Source organism: Lissotriton helveticus, chromosome 2_1, assembly GCF_964261635.1.
Source record: "Lissotriton helveticus chromosome 2_1, aLisHel1.1, whole genome shotgun sequence".
Classification (NCBI taxonomy): Eukaryota; Metazoa; Chordata; class Amphibia; order Caudata; family Salamandridae; genus Lissotriton; species Lissotriton helveticus.
In genome coordinates, this window is record NC_136059.1 from 1923371188 (window position 1) to 1923398959 (window position 27772).

The following is a 27772-nucleotide window of genomic DNA, read 5'->3' on the forward strand; positions in this document are numbered from 1 at the left end:
TACATAATATTGATTGCTCTGTCTAGCAAACAGCATATGTTAATTCAGAGTATTTTTTACAGTTATGATATCAACTTTAATTATGCTAAAGCACAGAAGAAATATTGAGATTCATTTCAGTGCTGCTAATGCGAAGCAGAGAGTGTCAGCAAGTACATCATATATAATCTCAGAAGTCAACTCCATAGCTATAATAACAGTGATTTAGATATCAACCCTTCTGTACTGCAGATTTGGTTCAGTTGTGCAACAAGGCAGTGTGTAACAATATCTAATGTCTTTGTTTCTCTCCCTCTTGTCCTAGTTCCTTTCCCTGGCTTTACTTCTAACCTACACGGCAATAGTATAAGGGTGACAGTGGGCTCATTGAAGAGTAGAAGCTTCCATTGCTCCCTGTGGGTCTGTATTCCACTGTTAGTGCATCTTGACAACAGCTAACTTGCTGAGACTATCCTACTGACTGAGGTACTAGTGCTGCCATCTTCGTCTCCATAGCACTTGCTTCACTTCAATGATGCTCTCCTCGACCTGTTGCTGACCATATAGAACAAGTTCTACTATCCCACTGCAGTAAACCTCCTGTGCCACAGTCCTATTTCTTACAACTTCAAGATCCTTTCTGCACTCCTGTTGACCAAGAGCTCTGTGGTGTAGGCTTCTTTATCCAAATGCTTTCCTGACAGCTTTCTTGATCAAGAGGATTAGCGCATCAGTAATATGGGGGGAAAGATATTTGAAGGCTGTTTACCCTTGTGTTCTTCTAATGCCATCTGAATCTTGGTGCGTATCTCTCACACACTCTATGAGATGACCCACCAGGCTGCAGTCAACCTCTCAGAGCTAATGCATGGTTTCTTTCAGCAATTGGTCAGAGATAGATAAAATGTAGCCAATCAGATGTTGTGAACAATTGTGAATACTACCAACTGTGTGGTTCGGTCTATGGGCACAGCCGTCCTCATTAGGCAGCATGCTTGGAAACATTTGGCCAGCTACTTTGATTAGGCAAACAGTACGGACATGCTGTTTGACAAGGAACGGCCTTTGTCAGTAAAGCCGATTCAGCATCATAGCACTTTAAGCAGAGATGTGCTCTGGAACACTTGCTGGATCCTACATCCCTGGTGTGCCACTTTCATCAGAAACACCAGTATGTCTTAGGCTGCATTAAGGGCTATTCCTTTCGGACAATACAGCACCAGCTGCATTTTATGTGGCTTCAGAGGTCATGGGGGGCCGAAGAGCAGACAAAAGGAGCAGCAGTCTTCTATTTTTTTTCTCGCTCAGGCTACAAAACCACTTCCATTCTCCTGCAGGCAAGCATGAGCATCAAGTGAGGGGGTGCATGTCTCATTTTGTGGAGAATTGGTGAGCATCACGTCAAATCATTGGTTCCTCCAAATTGTGAGAAATGGATACATCCTACCATTTCAGGATCCTTCCAATCACATTCTTCTTGTTTATGTCTGTCCAAGAAATCAGCATTTAAGGACCGTCTCGACAACAATTCTCATAACAGCAAGGAACTCTTCAATATCGTCAAAGAACTCACCAACCCTCCCGCAGCATCCAACGACATCACTAACTCCCAAGACCTCTGCGATGCGCTATCCTCCTTCTTCTACAACAAAATTGCCGACATCCACAACAGCTTCAAGAATACTCCCAATGACCAACTCACCCCACCCCCTTCAGATCCCACCCCTCCAACTAACTACCTCAACTCCTGGAACCCAATCACCATTGAAGACACCATTCGCCTCATGAACTCAATCCACTCTGGCTCACCTTCTGACCCCTGTCCCCACTACATCTTCAACAAAGCTGACTCCATCATTGCTCCCCAACTCCGCGATGCCATCAACTGCTCCTTCAACTCCGCCACCTTTCCAGAAATATGGAAACACGCCGAACTCAGCGCCCTTCTGAAAAAACCAACAGCAGACCCCTCAGAACTGAAAAACTACCGACCCATTTCCCTCCTCCCTTTCCCGGCCAAAGTCATCGAGAAAGCCGTCAATAGCCAACTCGCAGCCTTCCTTGAATCCAACAACTCCCTGGATCCCTCACAGAACGGCTTTCGAGCCAAACACAGCACCGAAACCGCCCTCATTGCTGAGACCGACGACATCCGTGCACTCCTGGACAACGGTGAAACAGTGGCCCTCATTCTACTCGACCTCTCCGCCGCCTTCGACACTGTCTGTCACAACACCCTCATACAACGCCTCAACAACATCGGCATACAAGGAAAAGCCTTGGACTGGATCATCTCGTTCCTAGCCGGGAGAACCCAGAGAGTCCGACTCCCCCCTTTCTACTCAGAGCCCACCGAAGTCATCTGCGGCGTACCTCAAGGCTCCTCACTCAGTCCCACCCTCTTCAACGTCTACATGAGTCCCCTCGCCTCCATCGCACGTCAACACAACCTCAACATCATCTCCTACGCCGACGACACCCAGCTAATCCTTTCCCTCACCAAAGACCCCAACACCGCCAAAAACAACCTTCACGAAGGTATGAAAGAAGTAGCCGAATGGATGAAACAGAGCCGCTTAAAACTCAACTCAGACAAAATGGAGGTGCTCATCCTAGGATCCTCCCCCTCAGCTTGGGACAACTCTTGGTGGCCTTCCGCTTTGGGATCAGCGCCCACACCCACAGACCATGCACGTAACCTTGGCTTCATTCTAGACTCCTCTCTCTCAATGTCCAGACAAGTCAACGCCGTATCGTCCTCCTGCTTCAACGTCCTTCGCATTCTCAAAAAGATCTTCCGCTGGATCCCCCTCGAAACAAGAAAGACTGTCACCCATGCACTGGTCACGAGTCGACTGGACTATGGCAACACACTCTACGCCGGAATTACAACAAAATTGCAGAAAAAGCTCCAGCGCATCCAAAACGCATCAGCGAGACTCATATTAGACATCCCGCGCCAAGAGCACATCACCGGTCACTTAAATAACCTCCACTGGCTTCCCGTCAACAAAAGAATTACTTTCCGCCTTCTTACCCACGCACACAAGGCCCTTTATAATCTAGGACCCGAATGCCTCAACACCCGACTGTCCTTCTACTATCCCACCCGCCAACTAAGATCATCCAATCAAGCCCTCGCCGCAGTCCCGCGCATCCGAAAAACCACCATGGGTGGCAGATCCTTCTCCTTCCTGGATGCCAAGACCTGGAACTCACTCCCCACCCACCTCCGCCTCACTCAGAATCACATCTCCTTCAAAAAAGAACTGAAAACATGGCTATTCGAGAAACAGTGAACCCCTCCCCCTAGCGCCTTGCGACCCTCTGGGTGAGTAGTGCGCTTTATAAATGCCCGAACTTGAACTTGAACTTGTCTATGTGGAGGTTTCAGCTACCCATGGCCAAAATATGTCTTGGTAATATTTTACCCGCATGTGCAATGGAGCTATTCAGCTGATTTTCAAGATGGAGAACTTGTATAGTTGATATTACCGCTACTGTTTGGTCCCATTCAAGGGCAAATGCCTCATCCTACTCCGAATTTCCTCACAGAGAGAAATTTGAAATGCTGGGCATGTGTAGACCTCATCTTTGGAGGAGGGTTTTCTTAACAGCATTCACATCATGCACTTTGAAATAACGCATCTGCTTTGAATGTATTTAGTGGAAATACTTGATGAACTTTTTAATATGTAGTATTGTGAGACATTTCTGTCATTGCTGTTTAACTTTCTTTTTTTTTAAAATAAAATTGTGTTTGTAACAAAAGTGTGCGTTTTCTCTCAGTCTCTCAGTCAACTGCTTGGTATTTGTATGTGAGATATCTTTTGTATTTGGTGAGTGTGCTTTCAATTGATAACATGTTTAAACTCTCTTCTCTTAAGTATGGGGTAGTTGAACTCCATACCATGCTTAAAACTCTTGCATCCCTAGCCATGATGGGTTCAAAAATAAACGCTTCGCACACTATCTCTAAAATCCCTCATTGTCTGGTTTTAAATGTTCGTCACTATCTGTTTTCACCACCCTACTGGTATTCATGCCCCATAAATCTGCCCTAGGACATCTCTTATAATTCGTTTATACTAATTGATCAGTGATACATCTCTTCATTCGGTTTCTCATATCATCCCTTCAATCTAATGCTTACACCATCTTCTCTTTTCCTTCTGCTATACTCCATTCCCAAATCAAAATCTTTTACTGAATCACAGCATTGGGGCTTTGGATAACCCTTTGCTCTCTAGTTTCCGATTTTTCAAAAACTGTAACTATTGACTTTCCTGTCTCCTCTTTAAATCCTCCTGTCTCAAGCCCTACCTGGTTGTTCTCTACTTCATCCAGAAACAAGTGTTTACAGTTTATCTACCTCATGGAACTTTATTGCTTTATGTCGTCTGCCCCCACAGTTCGTAGGCTGTACCTAGTTTATGATACAAAAATGTCCATCTTTTCTCCTGCAAGGTCTCCAAGCCACTAATTAACAGCCTAATGATGAGCAAGCTGGGCCACTGCACAAACTTACTTTCTTTTCTACATTCACTGTCATACTGCTACCTCTCTCATCTACTGGCATTCACCACCCTCTGACAACTGGAAACTACTGACCGTGCACGTTAGGCCTGCTCTAGGATCTCTTCTTTTGAATTATTTAGACCCTTCCTAGTCAGGTCTGAAGTGATCTGTACCTACCATTGTTTTGAGATGCTTTCAAACCCACGCCTTAAGTCATGAGGATATGGCCACATGCGAATCCCTCACAATTTCACGGGTTCACATTTTAGCATGTTTCCCCAAAATGTTCATGAAAATATTTGCAATGTTGTCATTTGTAAACAAGTTCTAGTGGTATTGCATTTTCTTCACTTACTTTCATCTCAGCACTACCTGCCACTCCAAGTCAATGCTATGTTCCGCACTACTGGTGGAAGGTTGCCCAAATATATAAATAAACTCAGGTCACATTTAAGGTAGACTTATTGTAAGGCCTACTGATATAATTTATGTTTTTAGTAAAAATGTAATTCTATACTTTCTGTTTTTTCAAGGTGAGCGAACCTTTAAGTGTGATCAATGCGATGCCACTTTCAAAAGGAAGGACACTCTGAATGTCCACATTCAGGTTGTGCATGATGGACGCAAGAAGTACAGATGTGATTTGTGTGACAAAGCATTTGTAACACCCTCGGTTCTCAAAAGCCATAAAAAAGTAAGTAGTTTTGATGTTCATCTCCATGTGTTTGGTGTATAATTTATGCATTCTGCAAACGGTAATCCTCCTAAACTCCTTCCCATTTTAAAACCATTAACTTCATTGGGGATTCACTGAAAAGAGCGTACCCATTGGTATTCGGCTCCACTGACGCTTCGTGAATCATTTATTTTAATTATATTCATACCCTATTCAGCCATGCCAGAACTCATTTCACCTGCTATAAAACACGTCCCACACCTCCCATGAACGTCAATTCATCAAAATGCTTGGGGTAGACATCATACGCCATTTAACCTTTACTTTCACTCATACACGCAAGCTTTAATATACACACATTTACTCATACACACACTCGTTCTCACATAAACACACTTGCACCTGCGAGCGCCCACACAACATGCATTTAAAAGCATTTTTTACTTACCTCAGCTGCCAGGGAGGGTCATATTCCAGCAAATTATAATTAATTCTTTATTACACATTGTGAATAATAAAATATTATTCACTATTGGTGTAATGAGGAATTGACATGAAACAAGGAAAGAGGAGCCAGGGGTCCTTGTCACCTCCGCTGCTTCTTATCTATTAGTGAACAACACACTCAGAACCTGTTTACTTCCTCAGTGAATGTCTTTGATTAACACAATCAGCCCATCAGTGGCGGCTCCTCGAGGGACTGCTGCGGGGAGGGCCAGGGTGGCGGTCGTAAACTTTGGCACATGTCCGAAAGGAGTTACGTAAAAAAAAAAAAAAACGAATTACATTGCGCTCGCTGCACGCCAAATGGCGATGCAGCGCGCTTAATGTAATTCGTTTTATTTATTTCTTTATTTATTTACTTAACTCCGTTCGGCCGTATGCCTGAGTTTACTACCCCACACCCTGCCCCTCCCCGTCCCGCCCACCACCCCGCAGCACTCCCTCAAGGAGCCGCCACTGCAGCCCATATATTCTTTAAGAGCTATCACTGGGTATTTTTGGTACCATTTTTTCCATTTTTTGCAGCTGTGGTAATATATAGTGCTGTTTCATTAAATCGTCTTTCAGTAATAGGAAACACCATTTCCAGATATGGGTCATTTGTCTCTGTTAAAGTATTTTCAGGCAAGCTTTTGTGTCTTTCCACTCTGTCTCTCCAGTCATAGATACTGTCATAGGTTTTGTTACAGTGCATGGAAGGTCATGTTTAGACGTTCATGTTATAATAGTCTGATAGAAATGACAGTGCTGTGAGCGATTAAACATGTTGATGTTAAATACGATCTAAACGAAAAGCTAAGCTTAGGTAAGCACCTTTTGAGTATAGTACACTCAAAGATCTGAGTAATCTCCGTTTAATGATTTCGTGATAGAAATTATGAGAATCCTCTCCCTCTTATTTTAAGAAAGGCCTGTGTGTGATGGTCATCCTCTGTGGTGTGTGGACACTCCCTAGAAGACGTATCTGAGCACTAGATGGATAATGAAATATGTTATTTGTATAGCCTATGGCCTAAAACAAAAACAGATCTTGTTCAGACTTACACAATAAGATTTGACTATACTAGCAACAGACTGAAGAGAATGAAAGAGAGCTGTGATGGATGGCTACAACGTGTATTTAACTGCAGCTTAACTAAGAGGCACAGTCAATGGGATGTGTGAACCAGTTAAGAGTCCCATACAGAAGGGGAGTTTTGAATGACAGTGGTGCCTACACTTTAATGTAATGAATGGAAAGCTGCAGTGATATTTGACAAGTCAAGATTACAGAACAATTAGAAGCAGATGTTCTTCTCTCTTCTCTCCTACAAGTATCAAACTGAGACTACACAACCCTTTTAAGTGTTCTTTGCTCTGTGGGTCTATGTAGAATGTACTAGCTGGCAGTGTGTCTGCTTCTCAGGCGAGTGAACCATCACTCCCTAACATATGAAACAATTCTTTGGACACTTGCAACAATACTCCCAAGATCACACAGTAATTGGGTCTCACCTGTATTGTCTTGAGATATAGCAATGACGGAACCCTTTTGACTCCTGATGCTCTCTGTAGTGCTATGATGTCGGTATTAGAGTGGAAAGGAATGAAGGCTGATTTAGAATATTGAGTTTGCAGTTACACTCAGGAGAATAAAGAAGTGTAATACTAAGCTCCATTTGTGGCATAGACATTGCTTTGTACCAGGCTGGGGAAGATGCTACATATGGTGACGATGATGGGATAAGTAACCCGAAGATCGACAGTGCTCTCCCAGAGAATTTGCCGTGGTCCAAGCAAACTGCTTGTGCGTGGCACTTGAGCTGCTGTCGAAGTACGTAAACAACGTTTAAGGCCTGCGCTATCAAAGCGCAGCTTCAGCCTCTGTGAAGCAGTTGACGATAACAAAAGCATTGCAGAGAATCTACATGTCATTGGCTGAGAATCTGCCAGTCAGGCCATACATTAATGTACCGCACTGCTGTGCAAGATGAAGTCATATGTTATATGGATTGTCTATGCTAACGGCAAATACAACAAGGTTGTCAAAGAGCCGTCATTCATAATCAGATATTGCAAATTAACACTGTGAACGAGAGCGCTGCAAGGTGGAAACCAACTAGGTGTCAGAAAGTGCAAAGTGACATTTAGAAAAGAAGAAATAAGTGACTTACCAAATCCATTAGAGAGAGTCATTGTACCGTTTCATGTGGTGAAGTGGCTCAAGGCAGTGCTAAATTTGTAAAATAATAAATGCCAGGGCTGGGACCAGGAGGCCACTGTAGCATGCACCACCCATTGCCTCGGTCATCGCTGCCAATGACGATACCAGAACAACTACTAACTTTCTCTCTCCCGCAAGGGCCACAGTTCAGATTATTCCAGGTCCGCCAAGCTGAAGAAATGGCTAGGGAGGCAGGTATTAGTAATTTCTAATGCATATTGTATTCATAAACAACTGCTGTTCTGCTCACCTCTAGATTAGATGAACAGCGCCATCATGTGGCAGACTGTCATAAGTGCGGTGTTCACAATTAAGTGCTGGTCCCGAGCAACGGAAAGCAATTAATTGCTGATGCCGAGCATTGGAAACCACCAGTTCAAATTAAGGACTGGCTCAAGGAGACATGCTCAAGGTTGTGCGTACCGAGCCGTCCACACCTGAAGTAGCCATCCACCAAAACTGCTGAGTGGGGCTTAGAATAACTTCACAGGTCTTTAAATACTAACAGTCAAGAACAACTTTTGGAATAGTGACATTTTTCAGATGTCAGCAAAGAAAGTCATGTTTTCAGCTATCATTAAAGATGATCCAAAGGGCAATACATCACAAAGTTTCACAGAATAGTTGCCTAACCAAAGTCACAGTTATCCAGTGGTGTCAGTAAGTTCTGCACTGGTTTACACCACTGCTATGTTCCTAAGACCATCACCACCTTTTGATACCACCAAAAGCAAAATATTGGAGATGGATGGATTGTTTTGATAGAGACATTTGAAGATTTCATTGATGCACTTGAAGACACTGATTAAAAAGATTATCAAAAACCTCAAAATCCTTGCTGGTGATGGTGTAAAAGAAGTCATAAGGAAAATGCCATGAACTGACAAAGAAATCACATATCGTCAGATTAAAGAAATTATGAATCACAAATTCAATCCAATACCCAATGTAGATTACGAAAGATACATTTCCCCTGTCAAGAATGACAGAAAGTTGGTGAAACCCTTGTTGAATTTGTGGAGAGACTTGACACACTCATCAAACACTGTTAGTTCAATTAATTTAATGATGAAGAAGTGATACATCTTAGAGTCATTGATGGATGCTTGTGAGATTCATTCAAACAACGAATGTTGAGAGAAACTCTTAGGACCCAATTCCGTTCTCGTTCAGAAAGTATGCTGACCGAATCGGTTTCGGGAATGCTTTCCGTATGACTTGGATCGGGGGAGTCTGACCGAACGAGTATAATGCATCCGGATATGATTCGGTCATTCTCCCATTAAATACAATGGAAGCCTATGTTCCGGACGAGAACACAGACTCCCATTGAAGAAAGTGGTGGCTGGGGAAAACCTTGCACCCTGTGGCAGGCACCTCAGGGTGCCTACCACATTGTGCATGGCTGGAAAGGGGGGTCCGTTGGATACCCCATGTGCCCGATTCGGAGAGCCCCAGGTGACGGGGAGCCTGATATGGGCCCCCAAAGACCGATTCCAGCAGCACTTTGGTTCCTGGCAAACCAAATTGAAAAGGCTGTCCGAATTGGTCATGGTACTCGCTCGCTTGGAAACCAAGCCCATAGAGCTATACGAGTCGGCTCCAGAAAGGATCGACCTCTCAGAATGCCTTCCGGAACCTATTTGGTCAGTCCTAATGGTTTCCAGGCATCAAACTTGGTCGTTCGGAACTGTGAATGAGTCAGTCGGAAACAAGGGCTCTGGATCCATTTTGGCAAATCCAAATCTGATTCGGAGCCCTTCCGACCGACATCTGAATCGTCCCCTTAGTCTGGATCGAGTGTAAATGGCTGCCAAAGCTGAAGAGCATGCCGATAGACAAGCTGCTAACATGGAGGCCAGAGTTGCCCCCAATAAATCAGTAATGAGTGTGAAAAGTAAACCAAAGCCCAAGTCTGAAAGATACAAGGTGATGTCTACACAAAAAAAGTTGTGTTTTAGATGTGGATTTTTGTTTCCACACAAAGGTAAATGTCCCGCCATTACACAGATATGTAAAGGCTGTTGAAAGGAGGAACATTTTGTGATGTTGGCAGAGCAAAGCAAAAAGTAAGTGTGTCATGATGCAAAGACAAAATGGCCGCCGGAACTTTCCAAAAGCAACGTTCGAAGTGCACCTACAAGGCCAAGCGGCGACAACAGTTAAAACAAATTGACACTGAACAAAGTTAATTGTCATCTAAATCATTGTCAAGCAGTTCTTCTAGCTCAGTATCAGGTGAATGTGAAGAAGATGTTTGTGCCATGGCGATGTTTACCTAAGAAAAGCATGCACATATTTGACTGCCCGCATGTTAAGAAAAATGTCAGTCAAATAAATGTTGACATGCTAAAGCACCAAATTCATTCAAACATTGTCCAAAAATCAAACTGAAAATAAATGGTTGTTCGATAACTTTCATCATCAACAATGGTACTTCAATAAACATTATGCCTGATCAGAAATATAATGAATTGTGTCTATTACCACAACTTATGCCATCAAAAACCTGAGTGTATACATGGGTTGCATCCATGCCCTTAAAAAGTCAAGGTTTATTTGTAGCAACGATTAAGCACAGGAAAACGAAGGTGCAAACAACCATCCATGTGCTTTAAGGCACAGCATCAAGTGACTTTCTACTCAGTTTCCGCCACAGCTGCTAATATGGGACCGATTTCTGTAAACTACATCACGAATGCTCACCATGAAACGTGAGTCAGTTACAATCATTGTTTCATGGTATAGGAAAGCTTAGGACTATGAAAGTAAAGCTGCATATTAATAAGAATGTCCATCCTGTTGTTCATAGACAGAGAAATTGCTTTTCATGTACAAGATGCTGTTGGTGTCTACAAAGGGACACATGGTAACTGGCAAGCACCCTGGGAAGTCTATTACCAGAGACTCTTCTCACTTTTGGCTTTTAACACCTTGTTCATCAGATCCACATGTTGAAGGAGAGAATGGGTCTGATTCACCAGTGACTACTGTTGCTTACCCAACATTCACACAAATTGTAGACATCGATGATGACAGTTCCCAGTTTCCAGTTACAAGATAGGGTTGAACAATTAGTGCCAAAAAGATTGTTTGGAGAGATTTAATTGTGTATGTGTATAATTTGTAAGAATTATTTTTGATTTTTCATTTTACAGAGGGGGATTTGTAGTGTTTTGAGAGTTATCAATGGCAGAAACGTTTTGATTCCTCATAAACTCCATAGAGCTATGACGTAGTTATTAGAGCAGAATGCAATAAAAGCTGATTTAGAATGTTGAGTTCACAATTACACGCAGAAGAATTAAGACATGTAATATTAAGCTCTGTATGTGGCATAGTCATTGGCGGGTACCAGGCTGAGGAAGATGCTACATCACCTCCAGCTATCTGACATTAGTAACCTATTGTGTACAAAACTAATTTCTTGATTGGGCTACGGGTCAGTCATTGCTTATCATTGGTTGCCTTTCTGGTCAATCGCTTTTATGTGGCTTCTTTTTCTATGACTCTTGTTGTGATTTATGTATTTCTCACGCATAAGTTTACCCATTGTTGTAAAGAAATGTATAGTTGGGTTTTCACTCTTATTATCATTAAATCCTTTGGTCCTTTCCCTTTTGTCCCCTGTGTTTGTTTGCCTATGGAGCACTCCAAGACATTGTCCTAGCTGTCCGATGTTTAGACAGTTGGAGAATGCACTGGTTGGAGGTTGTGTATTGTAGAGAATTAACTCGACTCTCTCTCACAAGAATTTTGATTTAGCATTTTATAACACTGGTAACAATGTATTCCTCAGACCCAGCTGTATAGGGGGCAGCTACACTACCTCACCCTATGATTGTATGACGATCCAGCTTGGCAGCTGTATGTGAAGGATCTCCCTCCGCAACTGTCCCCATCGGAGGTGATTTTCAGCACTCCTGTGGAGCTAGAAATGTCAAGCAGTGCATCCAGGCACGTAGTATAAGTGACTGCACTCAGTGTTCTCTGAGGTATTTAGATTGTATCTGCATGTCAGAGTGAAATTAATGCTCTGGCGGTGCTGACATACTGTCAGCCTTTAATGATTTGTTTTCGAGTACTCTTGTAAAGTAGCTGTTTCTGAGGGACCGCGTGAGGGGTGAGGCGTGCCACCCGCATTCGGCATGACTGCGAGGCAGATTGCTCTGTGCGTATTCAGCTGTGATTCACCGTTGAAGCTAGGAGCAGCATCGGCATTTGATTGACTGTGCTTGGGAGCCATTGTGGGGTGAAGAACGCCTAGCAGAATATCAGCATGACTGTGATGCGTTTGTTTCTTCACTACTCAACCGCGTTGTACTGAGGGTGTGTTGTATCGGTGGTTTAAGGAAGTATCATTCAAACAACATAAGGTGATTTCAAAAGAAAATTTGTTTACTGACCGATTCGACCCTCATGGTGGAAGTGCTATGTGCTCTCCTCAAAGTTTCGGCTTTCCGGTGCAGTATCTACAGACACACCTCTGAGAAAGAGCCAATTTTCAATACTGTGGTGATCCTCCCTTGACATGCACTGAGGAGGGGCTATCCTTCAAGAAACATTAACCACTCTGTAACCAAGTCTTCACTGTGTTTTTCCCTGCAGTTTCGCAGCCTGAGGAAGAAAAGCTAATGCTTAGGGGGGGCTAATGTTCAACAAGTTTAACTCCTGTGCAGCAAAGCATTGGCTGTGACTTTTCTTTGTAATTTTTTTCACAGGTGTTTTAGAAGGAGCTAGCCTACAACGGAAAAAGGAAATTATATTTAACCCTTCAGTACCTATGTCCGTGCTTTGACTAAGTGCTTCACATTTAGTATTATTTCTAATGTTGGTGTTATTGTTCTCTTCTCTTCTGATCATGGCTACAGCTAATATGTCGTAGCCACCTACCTTCTTGGATGAGGAAGGAGATCTGTCTTACTTTGGAAGGAATGAGAGAAATTGTTTCAGTCATACCTTATAACTATTGGGGGCAAAAAATGTTCCCTCAAAGGAAGCAGCACATATTGCTTCATAACCTGGGTGTTCAAGGCAGAAGGGATTATGAAAATGTAGTTTCTCTTTCTTCCGATAGTGATGGTGATGAGGAGGGCCAGAGTGATGTGTATCTTATGACATTTCAGAAGCTTGAAGGGCACTTTGGAAGAAAAGTTAACATAGTCCTGGAGAGACATAAGATCTTCTGTTGAGTACAAGGGAAGTATGAGACAATGACTAGTTACATAGCCTGCTTAAGAGGGTTGGCCAGTTTTTGTGATTTTGGTGAGTTATGTGTTTCTCTGATCAGGGACCAGTTAATAAGGTGAACAAACAATTTGTGTGTGCAAGAGAAAGTCCTTACGCACAATCCAGACTTGAAAGAGGCCATTAACCTAGCTAAAAGCATGGAGCATACTGCTAAATGTATTAGGGAAATGAAGAAGAGTAGCCTCTCTGAGACTGTGAATGTGGTGAAAAAGTATTCTGGTATAGAAGAAAGATGCAAGGAAGCTGACTTAGCAAGAAAGGACCCACCATTCAAGTCAAGTATTATGCAGAGAGTTGCAAGGCAGAAGGAAAGGTTTACGTGCTTCCTCCGTGATAGCTGCAGTCACTCGGCTAGTAGCCTATTTTGCCCTGCCAAGTGAATTATTTGTAGGAAATGCAAGAAAAGGCCACTATGCATGTACGTGCAGATTGAGAGAAATGGACCCCAAGCCCTTACATATGGTTAAAGAGATGGATTCAAGTATTAACAAATTTGTGTTACAAGTCATGCCTTTGGGTGTGGGTTCCGGTAATGATTATTCTACTTGCAAGATTCATTTGGATGGTGTAGGGGTGATGGTGTATGCTGACTCATGTTCACCTTTTGCCATCATCAATTTTGATACTTTTGTGGGCAAGTTTAAAGAAGTGGTTGTCCTCTAGTAGATGCAGATATCAATCCGGTTGGGCACAATAAAGATCCCATTCCCTTTTTAGGAATGCTTCACATGCGTATTGATTTTAAAGACAGAATTACCCAAAGGGTGTTTTATGTGGCAGAAAAAGGTTCCAACTTACTGGGGCGGAAACACCAAAGGGACTTAGTCATCAAACTAGACCCCAGTAGCAGCGAACCTGTGCTGGCTGTTAAACAAATGGGCCAGTGTAGAATTGCTGATGAATTTCCAGAGGTGTTTTCAGAAAAGTTGGGCCTTATGAGAAATTTTCAACATAAAATAAGCCTTAAAGAGAATGCTGTATATGTAGTGCACAAGGACCGCCCCATTTTCAACTTAATGAGAGAACCTTTGGAAAAGGAGTTGGACATCCTCATAAGTCAGGGTATCATTTAACCTATGGAAAACTCATTCTGGTTGGCCCCCATTGTTGTTGCCCAAAAGTCAGGGGGTAGAAGTATACATGTATGTGTGAACCTTGGAGTTCTGAACCACAACATTTGGGTTGACTCGTTCCCCTTACCTAAAATCCATGATATGATCATTATGATTGGAGATGCTTGTTGGTTCAGTGTGATTGACCTATCATCGGCTTATCACCAAATTGAACTCCACCCTGACTCTAAATTCCTGACTTCACTCATCACCCCTTTTGATTTTTTTCGGTTCTGTAGGATGCCGTTCGGGTTGGCATCTGGAGCTGCCGTATTCCAAAGGGTGATGCATCAGTTACTGAAGGACACAGCCAATGTTATATCAAGATCAGTTACTGATTCATCGTAATTCTGTATCCAACCACACTGTTACTCTGACATTTCTTTACACATTCTGAAGGATGCTGGTCTGACAATTTAGTCAGATAAATGTGAATTTTGTGTAGAGTCTGTAAATTACTTGGGTCATCAAATGTCTAAGGATGGGATCAAGCCTACGTTTGACCTGCTGATGGCTGTTAAGGAGGCACCTCCTCCTTCATCTAAGGATAAACTAAAATCATGTATGGGTATGGTGGAGTACATGGCTAAATTTGTGAAGAATGTTGCTAGTTACACTGAACCTTTGAGGCACCTTCTAAAAAAGAGTGCCCGGTTTGAGTGGGATGATATGTTGTTGAAGCTTTTAAAAATATCAAATGAGCCCTAGTTGAGGTGCCTACCCATGGGAATTTTGACACCTCTCACAAAACTTTGCTGTATATCGATGCCAGTACCAAAGGACTGGGAGCAGCCTCAGTGAAAGTGGTGGAGGGCCATGAGAAACTTGCGGCCTTTGCATCTAGATCACTTAAAGGTGCTGAGGCTAATTTTTACACTGTTGAGAGGGATGCTTTGGGCATCACAGTTTTCAGATTCTTTTTGTGGGGTTTACCTTTCACATTAAAAACGGAGCACAAACCTCTCAAGTATATTTTTTCCACTAAAGGGAGAGAACATTCCACCCCTTGTATCTCCAAGTGGTTTCTGGGTTTGGAGGGATACAATTTCAAGATTGACTTCATTCAAGTAGATAAACATCTGGTTGCAGGCTGCCTTTCGCTGTTGCTACTACATAATGACGGGTTGGAGGATGTGGCAGGTGTAGATGACCCTGTTTTATTGATTACACGTCCTGGTATTTCAAAGGAAGAACGGTGTGAAGGCACAAGTATAGATGCAATTCTTCCAATTTTGAGGGACAAAATTACTCATGGGTGGCCTCTCAAGCCCAGTGGGTTGCAGGAAGAGATTCTCGGTTAATGGGAGATAAGGCATGAACTGCACATTTACAATGAGATGGTCATGAGAGGTGAGAAAATTGTTCCGCCCAAAGAATTATGGGAAAGAATTGTGGATTTGGCTCATGAGGGGCATTTGGGGTGCAGCATCAAAAAGGTACCTACTGGTTTCCTGGCATGGACAGATTAGTCGAGGAAAGAGTGAAAGAGTGTATTACTTGCTCTTTGAGTGATAAAAGCAAACACATGAGAAAACCATGGGACATACTGGGGTTAGACATTATGAGACCTATCAATGGTACCTTATGGTCAGGCAAATTCCTGATAGTCCTTGTAGATTACTTCTCGCATTGGATTGTAGTCAAGGCAGTCAAGCACATGACTACTAAGAGCATAATTGACTTTTTGTCTGATAGCTTCATGTGTTTAGGAATTCCAGGGTCTATTGTAATAGACAATGGTGTCCAGTTTACCTCTGATAAGAAGATAGAGTTTTTGGGGGATTTATCCATTGTTCATCTTATAACTATATTGTCTTAACGTAAACGGAATGGTGGAAAGAGTAAATCGTATAATAAAGGAATGCATTCAAGCAGCTCAAGTTTCTGGGGCCCCTGTTTATTGTGCTGTCAAGAAGTTATTGTGGCCATTTCATACTGCTCCTAAATCAGTTACTGGTGTTCCACCATTCCAAATGCTAAAGGAAGGTTAGACTTCCAGGAATTAAGTGTGAGCGAGTGTATCAGGAAAAACAAATCTGACTATAAAAAGAGGTATGGTATCAGACACGGAGTTAAGGAAGGCTAATTTATGGTGGGTGAGTGGGTAGTGTTGAGAACCCCTGACACTAGGAGAAGAGATAATAGTACATTTTTGAAACCGCTCAGAATGATCAAAGTACGTACTAATGGGGTGACACTAGATGATAAAAAGGTATGGAGCATGGATAGGATTTCAAAGTGTAAGGACTCCTGTGTTGAAGGATCATCAGGAGAAGTGACCCGTTTGTCCACCACTGATATTCAAAAGGGGTTCCCCATCAAGATTCGCAATTGCCTTGTTCCTGTTTGGCACAAAGATTATGCTCTCCAGTAATTTTTCATAAGAATTAGATGTGTTGTGATTTATGTAATTCTCTCTCACAAGTTTACCCGTTGTTGTAAAAAAAATCTATAGTTGAGTTTCCCTCTTGTTATAATTTAATCCTTTGGTCCTTTTGTCCCCTGTGTTCGTTTGCCTATGGAACACTCCAAGTCATTGTCCTAGCTGTCCGATGTGTTGACAGTTGGAGAATGTGCCAGTTGGAGGTTGTGTATTGTGGAGAATATACTCGACTCTCTCTCACAAGAATTTTGATTTTGTATTTTATAACAGCTCTCCTTCCTTTTCTTGTGTTTGTACCTCCCTTGTGGAATACCTTTGTTGTCTTCCTTTTGATTGGTTTCTAGTATCCCACTTCTCTGTTGCTCTTTTTCAGAGAACCCAGGAGTCTCTCCTGACTCTAGTATGTGATTTTTTGCACTTGGTTCAATTTACCGTTTCAGTGTGGGTATTCACTCTTTTAAAATCCAAAATTAAAAGTAAATAGTGTAAGTATAAGTAGGGGCAAAGCCAATAGGGCTCCCCTATACAAGAGCTACTGGCTTTGTCAATGTGTTTGAGCTATGTTGTACACCAGCATGGCTGCTTTTCAGCATGGCTAAACGTTAGTGGCGTAGAGGAGAATGGCGTGGAGTGTCATTGAGTGGAGTGTCATGGAGAGTCGTAGAGTGTCGTGGAGTGGCATAGAGTGTAGATTAGAGTAGAGTTGAGTAGAGTGGAGTGCCCTACAGTGGCATAGAGTGTTATGGAGTGGTGTTTAGGGGAGTGGTGTATAGTGGAAGGGCATAAAGTGGAGGGGCATAGAGTGGAATAGAGTGTCGTACAATGGAGCAGAGTAAAGTCGAGTGGCATAAGGTGTCATGTAGAATGGAGTAGCACAGAGTGGAGTAAAATGGTGTGGAGTTGCCTGGAGGGAGTTGCGCATGGTGGAGTTTTTATTGTAGGGGGTTACTTGCTTTCAGCTCTTGTAAATAACATGGAGCGCGAGGTTCTTCTCTTTAATGTTGACTTATTCAGTATGCAAGGGTGTTGTTAGGCGTAATAGCCAACTCAGTGCAAACCTTCAGTAGCATAGCTATAATTTCCAAAACATACATTTTAACACCTTTCCCTTTGACTCCTTATTGAGCATTAAATACTGCATTTCTTTGATGCTTTTACTACACAATATGCGTTTTTAGCAAAAAATGCTTACCATGGTTTCACTTTTTTTTGGGGGGTGAGCTGTTTTATATTTGATAGGATAAAGAACCTAAAAAACACAGCATAAAACAGAAATTGGACTCCCAGCATGGTCGAGTCAACCTTTCATCATTCTAATGTTGCCAATTACTTAAAATGAAAACTATCGCTCATAAAACAAAGAACATGAAATAGCAACCAAGCAAATGCAATTAAGCAGACCTTTTATTCCTGATTGACCCTTTTACATAGCGATGAACATTAAAACTTGATCTTTTCTTTTATCATCTATAAATAATGGCAACAGTAAGTGTAGTGTTCAGAATATCACAAGAAAGCAGTTCCTGTAATAAACTGAACTGAGCATGTAAAATGGGAGCGTAGAAACAACTAAGAAATTGCATGGCACAGTAGCAAACCAGGGGATTAATCTAGCTTATGTGCAGCTGGTGCAGTGGCACCATGAACTATTATTCTTAACGAAATTTTGTGGAAGTTTGAAATATTTTGCTGGAATTTTCCTGGTGTAGCAGAGTGGCAGTCAGACTTTCTTAGTAGCCTGTGCGTTCTTCCTTGGCCACCAGCTGCAAAGCATTAATTATAATAACACATTATCTGCTGTTGAAAGCTTAGATTTACAGAAGGAATAACTCTTCTCTACGGAGAGGGGGGAAAGGGCAATATTATAGGTAACAAAAAATTTATAAATACATGTTTTACGGTGGCAAACGTTATTTTTGAAAAAACTGTATGGCAACAGTAGTGAAAGATCCCCAAGCTCAGCTTGTGATGATTTTGCCAACACCATGTCTAAAGTTTTATCATGGGCCTCTGCCTAATGCATCGCCAAACCGAGCTTAGTGGTTGCTGAGAGTGTGGCACCATGTGGAGTGAGAGGGTTGGGTGTCCCAACTTTGAAAAAAATGAAACATTACCATATGCAGGAGCTGTGCTTGCCAGGTCAACTCATCACTCAGTTTACCTCACCCATGATATGACAGAGGGCTGTGCAGATACCACTGACATCATTGCATGGTATCTGGCTGCTCATACATGATTAATGAAAAATGCTGGATGTTCCAGTTTTTCAAGATACAAACAGTGAAATGTAAAACCACGAATGAGACGCATTTTGTCAGTGGAAAAATAAATGCAAAGATAGGACGTTGGTTGGCTGGAGTGCCCCTAGCTGCTGATCTATCGCAATCTTTGCCAGAAACACAATATTGTAAGCTCAATGAATGGCATACCCCCAAAGTAACCAATAGAAACCAGTGGTGGAAGTGGGCGGGATCGGAGGGGCATGAGGTGCCCATACTTTTTTTAATTTAGGGAAAACTGTTTCCCTACTTTCTATGAAAAGATAAGCATCCTGAGAAGCTTCAGCTGCACTGTAAGGCAAGGAGTGAAACCAAAGGTGGGCAGACTGCTAACAAGCCTTCTTGCCAGGGTGCTTGCTTACTTTTAAGAAATGTAAATGTGCACACGGGTCAATCTGCAGATGTTAAGGGAGCTCAGAAGCCGGTGTTGGCTTTAATCAATGGAATCACTTTACGCTTCCTGATAACACAGGTTTATTCTTTTAGGTATGGGAAGGGAGTTACCAGCTAAGCTATGAAGTGTGCTTTTTAAATGGACGTAACACAAACCCCCGAACCACAGGTGCTGCAGGGGTCTGTTTTATGCCCCTAAATAGTCTCCACTGCTCCAACCAGAATTCAGTTCCGAGGCTCTCTAGTTACAGATGCAGACCTCTGTAGTGCATTACCTAAGAGAGGTTTCATAAAGTAGGATAGTGCATTTCCTAATCATTATCATAACTTGCATTTATTTTACATTTAAACTATGGCTTATTTAAAATACAGTTATCTGAAGGTGAAAGACTGCCAAAAGTAACAGAACATTTAGTTTTTTTAGCCATGCCTTTGACCCCGCCCCCACGCTTCCTCCGCCTTCATTGGGCACAGCATCACAGTTCTGTTACTTTCTTCTTCGACTGCTGGTAGCAGCCCAACACCAGACACATTAAGCTGCTTGACTCACATCCATGATTAGGTCTTGTGCTGTATGGGTATGTGGTGTAGTGGTTAGAGCTGTGGACATTAGAACCTGGCAACTAAGGAGTCGATGATGATGGCGGTGAATCCACATCCTCCGGGCCGGTGGAAGCCATCGCCGGCCCGGAGGATGCGGATTCACCGCCACGGTGACAGAAAACGGCCACCGCCAGGCCACCGCCAGGTGCGATGGCGTTGGGAACAGCGGCGGACGGCAGGTCCGTCCGCCGCTGATCTGCGGGATGATGATCGCTATTTGGTGGCGATGTCTGCAAGACACCTTCAGCCAAATTAGGATGTGTGGTGAAACATGCTTTTCCGTGACGGCTTTTCCGCCGTGGAAAAGCATGTAGAACTTTGCTTCTGGGGGCCCCTTGCGGACCCCCAGGGTGAAGGGGGGGGGTGGGGGTGCACATCGGGGGTACCTATGGTACCCCCCTGCATTTACATGGCCTGCCGCGTTGTGCATGTAAATGCAAATCATGCATTTTTAACCTTGCGGTGGGTGCTGCTTCAAGCAGCACCCGCCGCAAGGTTAAAGGTACGGGATGTGACCGCCAGGGTGGCAGTCACATCCTAATTGCAATGGAGGGACCGCCGCTGCCCCTGCGGATGGTCCCTCCCCCTCGGGGATGGCGGACGGACGCAGGTCTGTCCGCCATCCTAATAGGCTTCTATGTTTGAATCCTGGCCTTGGTAGCAACATCTTGTGGTTCCTCGTAAATTGCTTAATTAAAAAGTTGTGTCAGTGGAGATGATTTCTTGTGAACTCCTACAATGCCCTAGGACAAGTTTGCGCAATGATAATCTGCCCCAAAAAAAGAAAACTTTGCCAAAAGAAATGGGGGCGGGTGGGAAAGGAAATATGGGTAAAAGAAAATTAGGATGGGGTGGGAGAGAGTGAAGAAAGCAATGAGACACCAGGAGGCAGCAACGATTGAAATAGTGCCTCAATCACAGTGCAAACTTGCGGATGGGCACTGATTAAGTTAAATTAATAAGAGCTACTGATTAAGTTAAATTAATAAGTGCTTCGCCCATCCTCTACTGAAGGAACGGAACTGAAGTATGTCTTTGTGATGCCCAATTAAAAGGCAGCCAATAAGTCTGAAGATCAAGTGAACCAATGACAAGGAATGGGTGGACTCCAAGCCCTTTACTGTATACAGTACCCCTTGCAGCAACAGAGCATGAGCGCTGTTACGCGAGACCTAAAAATGGCTGCATAATGACACATGCTTATATACTTAGCACACTGGAGCCAGACAAATATAAAATAGGCAAAAAGTAGCCCCTCCAGCATCATGATGCATATGCACACATTTGTGGTGGCACATGCATGTGTATACATCATCACGTTGCAGCAGCCACTTGGTTGTTTTTTTTTTCCTGATGTGTTCAGCATTTACATCATCCATTTTATTTAAATTTTTGTTGAGGCTGTTCAGCATCAGCACAAGTATTGAGATAGCCAAAAGCTCAGCTAAGCCCAGGAAGGTGAGACCTTTTGCTTTTGCTAATGCTTGATGAAGATGCTCAAGACAAAGTTAGCACAGATCTGATTCATGTCCGAACTAAGGGCCCCATTAAGATAGCGGGCGGTGGCGATCCGCCCGCCAGATGGCCCCGTACCAGTCACAGCCACATTATGATGGTGAGATCCTCCGCGGCGGATGGAAAGACCGTCCACGGAACAGGCCCTTGATATGGTGGCGGTGCCTTACAAGCACCGCCATCCATATTAGTATGTGGCATTTGCAATGCCTTTCCATGGCGGAGACTCTGCCATTGAAAGGCCTGCTGATTTCGCTTCACAGGGCCGTTGCGGGCCCCCAGAGGGGAGTTGGGGGCTGTACTTGGGGGGTACCTATGGAACCCCCAACATTGGCATGGGCAAGTTGGCAGACACCACGCAGTGCCTGTCACGTTGTGCATGCCAATGCACACCATGCATTATTGACATTGTGGCGGTTGATGCTTACAGCACGGCCCGCCGCAATGTTAATAATGCGGGATGCTACCGCCAGGGTGGCAGTCGCATCCTGATTGCCATGGCGGGACAGCCGCACCTCTTGCGGGAGGTCCCGTCTGTCGTTGCGATGGCGTAATGGACCCCTAAGAGTTTGTAAGTGGCGTTCAATCTTCTTGCTACTGGTCTCATCATGGAGATTGAGCACATGGCTTTTATTTGATTTGTCTGCTCTGTTTCATACCATGCAAAAATAGATAACATTAAGGGGCACATTAGGATGGCGGGCGGGCTATCGGAAATCAGGACCACCCGCCCTAAGGGCGGGGGTCCAGCACGCACCATTAGGATGTGCCCAACACAGTGGCGAGCACATCCTGTATTTATAGTATTGTGGCGGGCGGAGCTCTCTGCTCCGCCCGCCACAATACCATAAATGCTTTGCATCATTTACATAATCAAAGCGGCAGGCACCGCGCGGTGCCTGCCGCTTTGATTATGCAAATGCAGGGGGGTACCACAGGTACCCCCCGTGTGCCACCCCCCTTGGGCCTTCACTCTGGGGGCCCACAGGGGGCCCCCAGAGTGAACACCGCCTGCCTTTCCGTGGCGGCATTGCCACCGCGGAAAGGCATTGCACACTTGCCATTGTAATATGGCTGGCGGTGTCTCATAGACACCGCCACCATATTAATCATTTTCCGCCCCGGCCGCAGTGGCGGGCGGTGTTTTGCTCCGCTGTGGTCCCCCCCGCCATTCTAATATGGCGGGGGGAATACAGGGAACCGCCAGCCTGGCGGGGGCAATCCGCCCGCCATCCTAATGGACCCCTAAATGTGCATGTGGTCTCACAGTTCAGGATTACCATGTGTTGAATCTCGTTTTGTAAAATTAGTGATAGCACATGCAATGACAATTGTAATTCTTCTGGAGCTGAAGATGAAAATGCTGGTGTTCCTAAGTGTTACAAAGCACAGATATTACAATTAGTACATTTAATAGTGCTCAATTTACTAACTTCAGATCTTAGGCTCAACCTTGCTAACATAATAATAGTATGACTAAGCTGCTTATTTTTCACTCTTTTGTCCAGTTTTATCAGTGTTTGTCCTACCCAATGAAAAAGCAATCTTCTGTTGAACAGGGTTACAGTCTCTAAACACTCCAACAAGATATTTTTACTTTTTGGATTCCAAGGAGGTAATCACTTCAGGATCGATGCATCAAGCAAATGGAACCATAAACACGAGTATTTAGAAAAAGAAATCTTGCAAATCAAACTAAACATAACCAACTCTCCAAAGTCTATACCATCTGAAGTTCATTTTTACAAAATTATTATTTGTTCTTCAAATAGCCCCCGTATTTCCATACATTTCCATTCACAGCCTTTACGTAGATAATAATTGTTTCCCTAGACATATTTTTGATTTTTACAGACCAACTATTATATCTGGGGGTTTTCATAGACCATCATCGCAGAGCAATTAATAATCTAACTGTTGGGGGGAGGAGCTTGGCGGGCATCCGAGATGGCCGCGTGAGCACAGCGCTCTCCGGACCCCCGCCGCTCCCGGCTTAATATCCTGCTTTAATCCTGATTTTTTGCGAGGATTCATATAGAGGACGTTGGGCTGATCTACCTGGACCTTTCAGAAACTGATTTGGACATCGGGTGCCTGAATTATGTTCAATTGAACTTTTGGGCTCCGCCCTCGAAGTGCGCCCGGGACTGGGTGAGGTTCGGTGGCCGTCTTGGAGTTGAACAACAACGGCAGGGGGATTGGTCTTGTGGGTCCCCTTCTTAAGTTTCGGTTTCGTTTCTGCCTCAGACTGGGACATTGGTGAGAGGGCCGGGCCAGAGCTGGTGCCAGGGCACGCGTCGGCTGTTGAGCCTTTGGTTGGACTATTCTCCTAATTGGCTGCCTCTATCCTAGTGGTACCCCTCTTGTCTTCCTTTGGTCCTGGGGCCTCCATTTCTGGTGCCCGGTCCGTCGACCCTGGTGACTTTACTCGTGACGCATCTTCAAAATGGCGGGCAGAGGGGACCGAGAGACGCGCAAGACGAAGACGCCTCTGCGCGGGGGTCCGGTTCAATCTAATGTTATGGATCGTTATACCCACTCTAAGGGGTCCCCCGGAGCTGCCCTGCCCGGTCCCATTGCGTCTGACCAAGTAGTGGACGCGTCGACGGAGCCCTCTTTGCAGGACATCATGGGCGCCATTTCCGGCATGAGGGAATCCATAGGCCAGCAGTACGAAACCTTGGCCCACAAACTTGACACTGTAGCGACTGAGGTGAATTTGATTCGAGCCGATCTCTCCAAGACGAACGAAAAGGTGAAGTCGTTGGATATCAAATCATCCAGCCTCACGACGGACGTCTCTGATATTCAGACGGAGATTGGCAATCTCCGTAGGGTGAACGATTTCATGACCCGGCGCTTGGAGGATTTTGAGAACAGGGCACGTCGCTGTAATGTTCGCGTGGTTGGTGTGCCGGAGAATCCAGAACCCCACTCGGTTGATCTCCTGGTTGAAGACCTCATCCAGAACCACCTTTCTCCGTCTGGCCTTAGTACATTTTTCACTGTGGAGCGCGCACATCGTGTTCCGGGGGGCCAGGGTAAGCCAGGCGCCCCGCCGAGACCTATTGTTGCAAAGCTTTTCCACTATAGGGATCGGGACGCTATCCTGCAGGCCTCGCGGGTGAAGGGCCCGGTGGCCTTTGAGAATGCAACGGTGAACTTTTATCCGGACTTTTCCCAACAGGTCCAGAAGCAGCGTATGGGATTTCGTGGTGCCAAGAAGCGTCTCAGGGACATGGGGATGCGTTACGCAATGCTCTTTCCGACCAGGCTGCGGGTGGAGTATAATGATCGAACTTTCTTCTTTGATCGGCCAGATGCTGTGAATGACTGGCTGGACTCCCTGCCTAATCGCCCTCCTGAGACTGAGTCCGAAGCCCGCCCGGGCGGTGCTGAAGGTGGTGTCGAGAGCTGAACGTTTCGTCTTTGACTGATGCCTTGTTTTTGTATACCTTTTCCAGGGATGTAAGCCTAGGTTCCTCTACCTCATGTGTATTCTGATGTATGTTCTTTTTCTCGTCATAGGTTTGATCGGGGGGCGGGTGGGACGGAGCCTTTCCTCCTCCGGGGTCTTTGTGTAGAATAGGGGTTCTTGGGCGACAGGCACACTGCAGGTTGGGGTTGCTTTTTAGCTTTTTGCAGGGGTGCAGGGTGGGGGGTGTTTTCTTGTTAACTGGGGGTGGGGCGGTTGGGAAGTTCATTGTTTGTGTGTTCTGTGTTCAAGGCGACTTTATTCTGTATTTGAAATGCTTTTTGTGGTCATGCTCATTAGTGGGGGGTTGGGGCTTTATCGGGTGGGATGGGGGGTAGCGGGTTGAGATTTGTTTCATGGAACGTTAACGGTCTGGGAGATCGTATCAAGCGAAGTGTGGTGTTGAAATGTATACGACGTTTATCTCCTGACATTGTTTTCCTGCAGGAGACTCATTTGATAGGCAATGTTTGTCATGCAATGAATAGATGGGGCTATCGCCTCGTAGCACATTCGGGGTTTACCTTGGGTTCCAGGGGTGTGGGTATCCTTATTCGGGCTTCCCTCCCCCTGGCTATTGATGATGTTATTCAGGATGACCGGGGGCGGTTTGCTGTCCTTGTGGGTCGATATGAAGGCCGTGTCCTCTCCTTATTAACTGTTTATGTGCCCCCCGGTTTGCAGACTTCTACCTTTTCAGATTTGGGCCGTGTCATGTTGGACCTTCCTGATAGTACTCTCTTTCTGGCTGGTGATTTTAATTTGGTAGTCTCCGGCCTCCACGATCGCCACCCCCCTAGGGATACCCCGGTGGCTCAGCAATGGTTGGGTGGATTTTTGGATACCTTTGGCCTGGTGGATTGCTGGAGGCTTTTGCATCCTACGCAGCTTCAGTACACCTTCCACTCTGGGGCCCACGGGAGTCTGTCTCGGCTGGATTATTTCCTGATGCCTGCGGCTCAGTCCCCGGCGGTGCATGAGATTGTGCACCTGCCCAGGGGTATCTCTGACCACTCTCCGCTCTGGCTTCGTTTTGAGGTTGGGGTGGAGGCGGTGGGCCGGGTGGCCCCCATTAATCCATGGTACCTTACCTCCCCCGAGACCCCCACCCTTTTGCTTAAGTCCTTGGACTCGTATTTTCTGGATAACGAGGGGTCGGTTTCCTCTGCTGTGTCCCTATGGGAGGCCTTTAAGACCGTGATTCGTGGGCAGGCCCTCTCCCTTATTGTCGAGGCTAAGAGAGTGAGGAATAGAGAGGTGGTTGATCTTGAGGGGGAGATTTCTGCATTGGAGGAGGGTTTGGAGTCCGGTGCCACGCCTGAGAAGCTCCATGCCCTGGGTCTGAAACAATTTGCTTATAAGTCCATGGTCACAGATGCCGCCAAAGTGATGTTTCGGGAGCAACAGGGACGTTTGTATGATGTGGGTGACAAAGCGGGTAAATTGCTGGCGTGGCTGGATAAGAAGGAGAGAGCTAATCGTGTGGTACCCGTGATTCAGTCTGCGTGTGGTGTGAGTGTAACGGACCCGATTGGAATTGTTGACCGGTTTGCCGAGTACTTCCGTGTGGTGTATACCCCTGTGTCTGTGAGGGATGTGGTTGACTCTCGTCTTCTGTTGCGTGATATAGCCCTGCCCATTGTTTCCGATTTAGACCGTGTGGCGTTGGACTCCCCCTTTACGGTTGATGAGATAGCTACTGCCATCCGTTCCCTCCGTTCGGGCAAAGCATTGGGCCCGAACGGGTTGCCGATCGAATTGTACAAGTTGCGTCCCGATAAGGTGGCTCCGTATCTTCGCGCCATGTTTCTGGAGTCCCGGGAACGGGGTATTCTCCCTTATGATCAGAGACTGGCCACAATAGTTGTCATCCCCAAGGAGGGTAAACCGCGTGATCTTTGTTCCTCCTATAGGCCCATATCCCTGCTAAATGTTGAACCCAAGGTTCTGGTGAAACTCCTGGCGTCCCGTCTCTTGACGGTCATAGGTGACTTGGTCCATCCGGATCAATCTGGATTTATCCCGCATCGCAACACGGCTCTGAACCTACGTCGTCTTCACGGCGCGGTTGCGAGGGCGGGGCTTCTGACGGAGCCGGCCATTTTGGCTTCGTTGGATGCATCCATGGCCTTCGACACGGTGGAGTGGCCTTATCTTTGGGCGGCTCTTGAGAAATTTGGTTTTGGGCCTGAGTTTATTGGCTGGGTCCAGTTACTGTACGCGGAACCTCTGGCGCAAGTAGTGGTGAATGGTAGGGTCTCGGCTCCTTTTGCCCTTGGTAGGGGTACCCGTCAGGGATGCCCCTTGTCTCCGTTACTGTTTGCTCTCGCCTTGGAACCATTGGCTGCTTGGCTTCGGTGGGAACCTTCCATTAAGGGGATTCGCTGGTCTCCGGACTTTGAGGACCGCGTTTCGCTTTACGCGGACGATATCCTTTTATATCTCACCTCCCCGCGTAAACCTTTGTCTGTTCTGTTTGATGTTCTTGTTTCCTTTGGAGCCAATTCGGGCCTCGTTATTAATTGGACCAAGTCCTGTGTCTATGTTCTTTCGGGTGCTTTGCCCCCCTTGCCGAGCAGGCTTCCTATTCAGGTGGTCCAGTCGGGTTTCAAGTATTTAGGGATTTTTATTACGTTGGACCCGTCGCTCCGCTTTGAGCGTAATCTCCTACCACCGTTGCTTAGACTGCGCTTGGATGTGGCCCGTTGGCGTAAGCTTCCTTTGTCTCCTCTGGGCAGGGCGGCCCTGTTTAAAATGATGTCCTTGCCGCGCTTCCTTTACGCGCTCCAAAACTCCTTTGACGCTATTCCTAAGACCTATTTCCAAGAGATTGAGAGTCTTCAACGGCAATTGATATGGGATGGGCGTCCACGTATCGCACT

At 45.1% G+C, this 27772-nt stretch overlaps 1 protein-coding gene across 2 annotated transcripts in view; it reads left to right on the top strand.

Annotated features, from left to right (window-relative positions):
- The window catches only part of PRDM5 (PR/SET domain 5), an 831782-nt gene that overhangs the window by 468330 nt on the left and 335680 nt on the right, over positions 1–27772 (top strand). For both annotated transcript variants that reach the window (XM_078676853.1, XM_078676854.1), the window contains one exon: positions 5031–5191. In XM_078676853.1, coding sequence (XP_078532979.1) covers positions 5031–5191 — 161 coding nt within the window. The remainder of the gene's footprint in view (positions 1–5030; positions 5192–27772) is intronic.